Source organism: Pteronotus mesoamericanus, unplaced genomic scaffold (assembly GCF_021234165.1).
Source record: "Pteronotus mesoamericanus isolate MK-2021 breed Mesoamerican mustached bat unplaced genomic scaffold, CSHL_Meso_final contig_2, whole genome shotgun sequence".
NCBI classification, from domain to species: domain Eukaryota; kingdom Metazoa; phylum Chordata; class Mammalia; order Chiroptera; family Mormoopidae; genus Pteronotus; species Pteronotus mesoamericanus.
The window spans coordinates 14505619-14515424 of NW_026555084.1; the positions used below are offsets into that span (position 1 = coordinate 14505619).

The 9806-nt window shown below is 47.7% G+C and overlaps 1 protein-coding gene across 2 annotated transcripts; it reads right to left on the reverse strand.

Moving 5' to 3' along the window:
* Positions 1 to 1084: 1084 nt before the first annotated feature.
* GM2A (ganglioside GM2 activator) lies at positions 1085 to 9307 on the reverse strand. 2 transcript variants are annotated; one of them, XM_054567914.1, is made up of 4 exons: positions 8891 to 9307; positions 3729 to 3890; positions 2035 to 2221; positions 1085 to 1466 (listed from the first exon to the last, which is right to left on the reverse strand). In XM_054567914.1, the coding sequence occupies exons 1-4, from the start codon at positions 8978 to 8980 to the stop codon at positions 1318 to 1320; spliced, it is 588 nt and encodes a 195-aa protein (XP_054423889.1). In that variant the 5' UTR covers positions 8981 to 9307; the 3' UTR covers positions 1085 to 1317. The 2 variants fall into 2 exon arrangements, with proteins under 2 accessions (XP_054423889.1, XP_054423888.1); XM_054567913.1 differs by having other exon boundaries at positions 1085 to 1658; positions 2039 to 2221; positions 8891 to 9303.
* Positions 9308 to 9806: the final 499 nt, after the last annotated feature.

Consider the following 9806-nt stretch of genomic DNA (forward strand, 5'->3'; position numbering starts at 1 on the left):
CAAAATTGCCTAATGACGCAGTTTCTCGTCAAGTAGCACATGACTATATTACCATTCCAGGTTTCAAATGAGCCCGTAATTCAGGGCCGATTCGTGGGTCTGTAAGTTGTCATGTAGGACAGGACAATGGACAAACCCAGGCACCTGACTTGGGTCCACCTCTCTTCATTGGATCCCTGCTCCAGACCAGCTGCCAGTGGACCCAGCCCTCAGCACCTGCCACATTCACCCTGAAACCCAGTGCACGCAGCTCTAAGAGGCTGCCTCTATCTCCCCTAGTACTAGAAGGGCCTATTCCTTGGGTCAGACACTATGGGTCTGGCCCTAAGCAGAGAAAACCAGGGCCAGAGGAATTGTCTCAAGACCAAAAGGACAAAGCATGCATGTTCTTACATTAGAGGTTGCAAATTGGCCTCCCTGGGCCAAATTTCCCCACTGAGAAGTCTGTTTGGCCCCTTTCACCCCTGCAGTGTTTCAAAAAATATTGCTTGCTAACATTTAAACATTGTAAGTTTTCATATAAAAGTCTGGGTTTCCAGCTTCTCTAAGGAAAAAAAATTGAAACTATTTGGCAAACTGGGTCTGCAACATTCTCATGTGGCACTAACTGGCTGCATCTAGAAAGCAAAGACCCCTATAAGCAACATGTGCCCTTTCCAACTCACCCCAGTTCCATCACCCCTGAGTGTATCTCCAGCTCGAGATTGGGCATCAGCTGCCTCACATCAATGCATATGTGCTGTTATGAAAAGGAAAAAGGGAAGGCACATGTGCTCCCTGTGCTCCTCATCACTCATTTATGTCTCATACTTGGCTCTGCAGGCACCTGAGTTGTAAACTATCGTAAATACACAGAGCATTCTTAAATCTCTCTCCCAAGGAAGCCCCCCACCCAGCCCACGCCCTGCCTCCCCAGGATATACTATGCCCCACTGTTAATTGGGCAAATCTAGAAAAGACTACCTAAACTAATTCTAGATGTTAATGGGGGAATAGACTGAGATCTACTACTTCAGGCTCTTCATTGCATGTAGGGGTTGGAGTAAAATGAAAACCGTTAATACTCTCACTCTGCTTTTATAAGTTAATGACAAAAAAAAAAAATTTAATGAGACAATCACAAAGATACTTCAGGAGAGCAAGACTGGGTCAGTCCGAACGTGGGGTCACAAAACATGTTCGTCATATTTCTTGACTGTTTGGAAGATGAGTTAAGCTCTTAGACAGAAAGCCACAGCAGTAAGGAGGAACACGGAGTGGCCAGCCCGGTAGACGTCCTGAGGTGTCAAGGGCAACCAAGGTCTCCCTACCTTAGGTTCAGGCCGCTTGCCCACACCTAACATGTAAGTGGCACAAAACGATTTTCAGTGAGGGTAGTAGCATCACCGTAGGAAGGGGCTTGAAGGGGGACAGAAAATTAGAATTTGGCCTTGACAAATACAAGACAGAGGAAGAGGGACGCCTTCCTCACACCCCTTCATCCTGCTGTCGCTGGTGCCACATTACACGGCCTCTAGAGAGACATTGATCTTGAAACAGCCCAGACGTTTCTCGCCGCTGCTTAGGATGTTCTGGATGCGGTAGTTTCCGGTACTGATCAAGCCAGGCAGGTTCAGGTGGGGTAGTGTGATTACACTCTTGGGCAGGGAGTACTTGCCCTGTGGAAAAGCCAACGGATCACAGGTCAGTGGGGGCCTCTTGATGAGACTCTCACCTAAAGCCACACCTAGGACTGTGGCCATGAACTATCCCTCCTCCCATTCTCCTAAGAGCCACAGGAGACTAGAGATTGCCATAGCAACCATGTAGAGCATGGAACGTTACTGCTAAAAGGCACTGAAGGTCACATCGAAGTCCAAGTCTCCCATTTAGTAATGAATAAACTGAGGCTCTCAAAAGATAAGCAGTTCAGAACAGATCACAGCAATTTACACCCATACATGGGGAGCCAGATCTGCGGGAGGAGAACGCAGGGGTCCTTCTCTCTAAACCCCACATCTTTACTCCAGTCTGAGGCTCTCCCTCCCTGAGTACTTACTTCTTTGAAGGGACAGTGGCAGGGAAGCCCGTAGGCATGCAGGGGCTCTGGGCAGGGCTCTCCAGGGGGGACGTAAATATCAAGTATATCGCACATGTCTTCATAGGTGCAGCTACCAATTTGTTCCACACATGGGACTTTGACCCACAAACCAGCCATTTCCTTCTGCACAATTAATTCCACCTGGTGAAAAGAGTTTGAAAAAGCATCAGTTCCAAGGCAGACATACTAGCTCATCTGCCTCTTTAAAAGGTCATCATTTCATTGTAATCACACAGGTTTTAATCGGTTGGGATCTCAGAGACTTCCAAACCAGAAATGACAACGCTGTGGCAAGTGCCCCATATTACCCTTTCCTGTGCCCATGCAGACATGAATAATCAAATGTGAGGGTTTTTCCTCCTTCACTGAATCACAGCCTTAGAATTCTTTAGGTCGTCAGCACCCACTGGTTGGAGCTAACACAAGTTGAAATGCATTTGTCATTACCTAACTGTTAATTGGCTCACTATGTAGCATATAACTAGACTTTCCAGAAGTGTAACTACAAAAGGCAAGTAAACTTATAAAAGGAACTTGAACCGCATTAGGGATGACACACAAGACTGGAGAGGATTTTTACAAAATGCTCAATGTCAACAAATGTTTGGAAAAGCCAAATCTGTTGTTACTGGTTAGAGGATAAATGGGTTCAAACATTTGGAGGCACTTTGGCAATATGCATCAAAAGGCCTAAAAAGTCTGTGTCTAGATGATAAGAAAAGTAAAAAAAGATGCTTTTCAAGAATAATTTCTGCAAAGGTGTTTATAATAGCCAAAAAACAAAACAAACAGAAAATTGCCCTGGAAACAAACTAAATATCTGACATTAGATTTGTTAAGTGCATTATGACAGATCTATAAAATATTTCTGACATTCAAAAATGATTAGGTAGATATAAGCCAAATGCCATAGAAAGAGGCATGGAACATATAGTATGATGCAAAAAAAAAAGAGCAAATTTAACAGTACATGTCATATAATCCTATCAGTATAAATATATATATATTTACAAATGCAGAAAAAATTCTGACAAGATATTTCAATAGCTACCAATGACTATCTCATGAGGAGTTAGATTATAGGAGGACATTTACAAGGAGTACTGCTTATTTTCATGTATATTAAAATTAGCATTATAGGCAACTATATGGAGGAATGTTCCAAAATGTTAAAAATGCTTACCTCTTACCATGAGGTAGTGAGATTTCAGGTGATTCTTTTATTTCCCACCTCCCCCCATTCTGACTATTTGCAACTACATAACACTTGTTAATTGAAGAGTCTGTTTTCTAATTAACAGCACCACTACCAAAACCAAAGTGCCCAACCCAAGCTGCCAAATAACAGTGAGCACCGTGCCACGCTGCCCGAGAGACGGTGCTCTGCCTGCCAGGCGTGCGGAAACCTGTCATTCGTGCGCTCAGCTGGACCCTGTTGGGACTGCCAGCAGATTCCTTCCAATCTCCAGCACCATGACGATGAGATTCTGCAAACGTCAGTAGGAGTCTACAAACCCACGCCTCCTTCGCTGCTCTGGGATGCCCGGATTCTCGGTTCCCTGAGCATATGTCACTCAGGGACCCTGTTGGCTGGCCCACGGCACCTTCCCTCCAGCTCCTGACCGATCCCACTCACCCCTGGGCTCACCTTCAGAGGAGAACGGAGGGTGACACTCGTCTGGGTCTCGGCACTGACAGTCACATTCCCAGGATCCACAACGGGGTTAGGCTCCACACTCAGGCTTTTGATCAGCACAGGGTCCTTCCCCTCGTCACAGTTCTCCCAGGAAAAGCTACTGACCTGGTATGACTAGGGACAATCACGGCAGCAAAAAAAGAAGAGAAAAGTTGACCAAGGGAAATCTCACCGGTTAGACACATCAACAGAAATGACCTTGGGCGAGGTGGCTCCCCTCTCTGTGCTTCATCGGTAACTGAGCGTCAGTAAACTTGGGATGAGACTTGTCCTACCATTTCATTGGCAGTACTCAAGTAAAAGACTCAAAAGACATAAACTTCCAAAAGTGTGCTAAACTATAAAGCACAGTATACAAGACCTTGAAGTGGTTAATGCTAGAAGAGGAACTGGAACTCAGTGTTACGGATGCTCAGGCACTCAGAACGGGAGACAACCCTTATTGGTCTCTGGTAAGTGCCTCCTCGGCCCTCCCTCCTCCCTGCTCCCCACACTTCCCCAGCCAGCCTTGGGATCTCCTTAGAGGGAAGCTCCTGGAGGGTTTCCCTTTGCAGGAGCCCAGGACCTTATATCCCAGTCACGCACCCCGCCCCTCACCCCATTGCAGGTCCAGGGACGATAGGAAACACAAAACACAGGAGGAAACATAACATCCCAAACCTTACCCTCAAGGGGTGTGCAGTGACCCCAGGAAGGGAACAGGGCACACAAGAAACAATCCTGAGGGAGCCACTTGTTGGTAAATGACCCTCGTTGAATGAATGAAGTTCCCCAATCCCGACCAGCTTCCTTACTCCCACACCATTGCTCCTGCCCTGTCCCCATCTGAGTTGCCCTCCTCCCCTCTGCCGAGCCACTTCTCTTCTTCCTTCACGTCGCCCAGAGGTCTCCTGATTCCACCATCTTGTCCCACAATGCGTGACCACTGACTCCCTGTTCCCATGGTTCCCTTCTCATCTATGATCTTTCAAACTTCCCACACACTGTGCAGACTCTCTGCCCACCTCTCACACCATTCCCAGCCCCCTCTGAGGAACTTACAATACACCTACCATGCACATCCCCACTTAGAAAGGGAACCTACGAGTCCCACACCCCCAAGCCGATCCCCATCATCAACACACCCACAGCCAACCGGGCCAAAAAGAAACACCTAACCCAATCTGGTTAGGTGACAGATTCTCTCTGGCTCTGATCTGGGAATTGAGATGGAGGCACAGTCACTCAGAGGACTTTGGGCTTTGCATTGTTATTGGGTCATTGCTTTGGGATGGGGCCAGAACTCGAGACCCGTGACCATTGACTAACACAAAGGGACAAGAACAAAGGGCCTGTGGAAAGGAGAACAGATGGAGTCACCTACCCCCACCCCTCCCCTACAAAATAGGCACTGAGGGGCATGGCTCTGGAGTGAGACACGGGGAAAACAAGGCTTTAGTCAACATACATGGGTTGAAATCATCATTCAGCCACCATATCATGTGACCATATAAGCAGTTTCTTCTTTGGAGTCCCAATTTCCACATCTTTTAGGTGGAGGCATTTATTATACTTTCCTCTCGGGGTTGTTGCAAGGGTGAGAGCATGTATGTAAAGCTCATAACACAATGTCATGCCCAAAGCATGAGCTGGCTCACTAAATGACAGCCATTAACCATCCCAGCCTCCACTTCTTGCCTCTGGTTCCATGAGATTCCCTATATACCTGGAGTAAACTCCCCTCTACTCAAGCTTCTTGGAATAGGTTCCTGTCACTTGGAATGAAACACTGCCATGTCTAAGAAGGGCAGGACAGTGTCTGATTCATCCCTGTGTTCTCCATGGCCCATTATATAGGGTAAGAGCCAATAAATGCATCCTTCAACATATATTCCACAAGTATGTGTGGAGCAATGATCACAGACTCTGAGCTAAGTGCTTGTGTTAGTAGTGGTAAACACCTGGAAATGTCCCTGCCCTGTCTTAAGGAACTTGGTCTAAGGTTCACATTACCCACTATGACTTCTGAGTGCCATAGCAAAACAAATGGTAAGGCGGAGAGTAACAAAGGACTTACTTAAATAGGGTGATGAGGAAGTGATACCTAAGCTGGACATCTGCAGGATGAGGGGTGAGCCGTCTAAGTACAGAGAGAAAGAATGTCCAGGCAGAGGGCACATGTGCGAAGACCCTGTGGTAGAAAGCAGCTTAGCTGCTCTGGCACTACAAGGAAGCCACTGGGTTAGACACAGTGGACAAGAGACCCAGATGAGGTCAAAAGGGTGGCAGGATCGTTTCATACAGAATCTCACAGGTCATAATCAAGAGGCTGAATTTCCTATAAGTGCCATGGAACCCCACTGCAAGACAGTACCAGGCTCTGGTTCATGTTTGAGACCAGCTTGGAGAGGAACAAGATGGAAGAAGGGAGACCAGTTAGGAGGTCACTGTCACCTGAAAGAGTGCCTGGAATGAAGAGTCGGGACGGAAGGTGTGTAGGAGGATGAGCCATTTTCAGGGGCTGCTTTCACAGATTCCACGGCAACCTGATTGATATTGAGGACTGATCCCAGGCTGGAGGAAGTATCCAGAATGTCCTGTTGGGGCTGAAGAATCCCCTCCCCTCTCCTTCCCCCAGGCCCTTGGGGAGACATAACAAGGTGGTTTCCAGATGCCTGACTAGAGGCCTCTGTGGCAATGAACTCCACAGTGGAGCCAGCCTCATCCGGAAAAGGAGGTAACCTAACATGTGGGAACAGGTAACAGGGGCAACAGAGGGCAGAGGGGAAAGGCATAGCCCTGAAGGCAGAAATATGGTTACAAATCACAGACCTGGGTTCAAACCAGACCTCAGCCACTCTCACTGGCTGAGACCACAGCTAAGTGAATCCTTCTTGGCACTCAATTTCCTCATCTATCAAATGGGCATAATTATATCCTCTCACAGGGCTACTGAGAGAGGGAGAAGTTTGTATACAGAAAGCACAGGTCACAACTCTTCGAAACTGCCAAGCGCATGAAAACAAGACTGAAAAAGTATCCCAGACCAGAGGGCATTGGAGAGACATGACAACAAAGACAATGTAGTAACTGGATTGAATCCTGAAACATAAAAAGACCATTCATGGAAAAACTGGTAAAATCCAAATAAAAAGCCTACAGTTTCGTTAATGGTAATGTAGCAATGTTGGCATCTCAGTTTTGACAAGTGCACCATGGTAAGTAAGATGTTAACATTAGGGGAAGAGAATGAGGAATATGTGGTATCTCTGTTCTATCTGTGCAACTTCTCTGTAAATCTAAAATTATTTCCCCCAAAAAAAGTTTAGGAGGAAAAAAAGTACATGGCTTACCACATAGCACACAGGATGTGCACAATAAATGACAGTCGTTGCACAGTATCAGAGTCTGTATTCCCAGCGTGGGGCTAGACAGTCTCCCCTGTTACCTAACACTTGCCACGGCCCAACATCCCGAGAACGGTTAAAGCTGGAGGAGGAACGGGAACTCAGTGCTCTGGATGCTCAAACACTCACAGCCTTCATCTGGCCTGGGATCTCAGGGTCACGCTTTGAATCACGTGATCCCAGAGAAGTCCTGAGTGATGGTAGATAAGGATCAAAAGGGCCACTTGGCTGTGTGATTTTGGATGAGTCCCCTATCCTTCTCTATGGGCCTGCGTGTGGTGGATGAACTCTATGATGTCACAAGCCCTCTCCAAAACTGTCAATCTCAGAACCCTTTGGAATGGTCTGGAAGGGCATCCATAGCCAAGACATATAGAATGGGGATGTAGGGCAAGCTCGAGCCTTAGCCGAACTCCACCTCATAGCGGTCAGACCTGGAGCCAAGAGAAACATTCTCAACCTACACTCATGGACAAACTGGGAATCCCCTGGAAGAATAAACCCAAAGATCCTAGCTCCTTCTTTCAATACGCCAACAGGCTCCTTGCCCTGTAGCAGGGTGAGGCTGAGTCCAGTGGCTTATATCACTTTATCTAAATTTTAGAGCATTTCCCTTCACCCTCAACCCTCAAGAAAGGCAGGTTGACATCATGCCCATTTCACAGATGAAGAGTCTAAGCAAAGCTTAAGGAGCCCCAAGGCTTTGCCCACGGATTAGAGACAGAGATAGGATTAGGAATCAAGCCTCTCAGCTCTCAGTCCTATCCTATCCTATCCCACCTTCCCCTACACCACACTGTTTCTTACTCTCAGACAAATATTTCCAAGGTGTTTGGGAGGAGGGGATCCAGGCCGGGCCTCTCTCTTCAGCTGCTGCCAGAGACAGTGAGTGTCTTGTCCCCAGCGATGCATCAAGGAGGCAATGAAACTAGGCTTCTCTGGGTCCCAGAAAGACAGAACTTCCCTTCCCCAAGGGTCTGGAGCTTGGGGTAAGTAAGAAGTGAAAAAACAAGGTCTCCACGGTACACAACCAGGAGCAGGGCTGGATCTTTGTCACCAGAGGAGCAAGTCTGGATCTTCTGGCTTGGAGGGCCTTTCAAACACACCCACAGGACAAGCCAAGCCACAGAGCAGTACAGAGGAGGAGGGGAGCCAGGCCTTTTCATGGGAGAAAGGGTGGACAGATAAACAGGGCCGAGTCTCTGGGCCTGGAAGGGGTCCCTAAATCCTCCAGCTAGGCAAAATTTCACTCAGACGGTTGGAAAGAGGGCAGGGGAGTACATAAGTGAGGTTAAAGCTTCTGAAGAAGTCTGGAGCTGAGCAAGGTCTTATAGCCCGCCCTCACGTACAGATAGGCGAAAGGATTCAGAACAGGCCTCCCCAAGATGTGCCACTTTGGCATGTTTCCTACATGCATGTGTATGTAATTAAAATTGGTATTTTCTCTCCTTAATCTGTCTCCTGTCGATTCGATTATTAGACCAACAGACAAAACCTAGAAGAGCAGAGGAAAGCTCCTTATTCTCCCACATAGGGAAACAAACGCTTAGAGAGACTCTGCTGCAGAGGAATTCTAGAGATGGGAATAGCTACTACCCTCCCCCTACTTCCACTCCACCCCCACCCCACCCTGGCCCCGGCCCCGGCCCCCTCCGCCCTCCGCGCTTTCCCATCCCAATCCGCCCGGCCAGGATAGAGGAAACAGCCTCCTAAAAGAGCCGCACTCACCTGTTTCATTGAGACCTTTGCAAGGGCCTCAGGTCCAGCGAGAAGCAAGCCCAGGGCGATCAGGAGCGGAGTCCGCATCCCGGGCATCATTGCAAAAGGTGGTTCTGCGCGAAGATGACTACAAGGTCTGGGACCGCAGCGACGCCTTTAAATGCCTGTCAGAGTTGGTTATGCAAAGCTGTGTATTGTGATGCAAAGCTAAGCGCGGTCACTTCCAGATTCGTCCCAACCCGTTGCGATCTGGTATTTCAAGGCCTTCAGTTGGAACAGATCTTTCCCAACTCCGCACCTTCGAGGTTCCTCCTTGATCTCCTTTTCTCTGCGTCGGCGTCAAGCCCCCAAGTTCAGAGGAGCGAAGGTGGAGCCCAAAAGGAAAGGGGCGGGGCTGAGTGCAGGGACAGGGCGGAGCTGAGAGCCAGAGAGGGAGTCTGGGAAGGAAGGTTCTTACAGAAAGCGAGGAGGGGCGAGGGGAGGCGCGAGGGGGGGCGGGGGGCGGGGTCGGAGGGAGCGGGGCGGAGCTGTCGTTTCCGAGCTCACGCTGTGAAGGCCAATGCAGAAGATCATTTACTTTTCATCAAACAAGATTTTGTTAAACTACCACGTTTTGTTTTAAAGAAGCAGTAGGGGTATTAACTAGATTGTAAACCCCATAAGGAATGAAACCATGACCTTCAGTTGCTGATGTGTACTCAGTGCCTGACACATAATAGACAATCAATTTTTGTTGAATAAACGGATGTATGAAACCTACCTAATCATCTTCTTAAACTTTTTTTTGGAATTGATTTTATATTTACAAAAAAGTTGCAAAATAGTACAGAGCTAGCTACCTGTTTCCCCCATTGTTAACAATAAGATGGAGTGTTTTTATGAAACCTGAGAAACTGTCATTAGTACATTACTACCAACTAAGTTC

Coding starts and splice junctions, on each gene's coding strand:
- GM2A (XM_054567913.1), bottom strand. CDS start 8,980: ATGATGCCCGGGATGCGGACTCCGCTCCTGATCGCCCTGGGCTTGCTT. Junction 3,891..8,890: donor CAAAGGTCTCAATGAAACAG/GTGAGTGCGGCT, acceptor GATTGTCCCTAG/TCATACCAGGTCAGTAGCTT. Junction 1,659..2,038: donor GCCACTGTCCCTTCAAAGAA/GTAAGTACTCAG, acceptor GCTTTTCCACAG/GGCAAGTACTCCCTGCCCAA.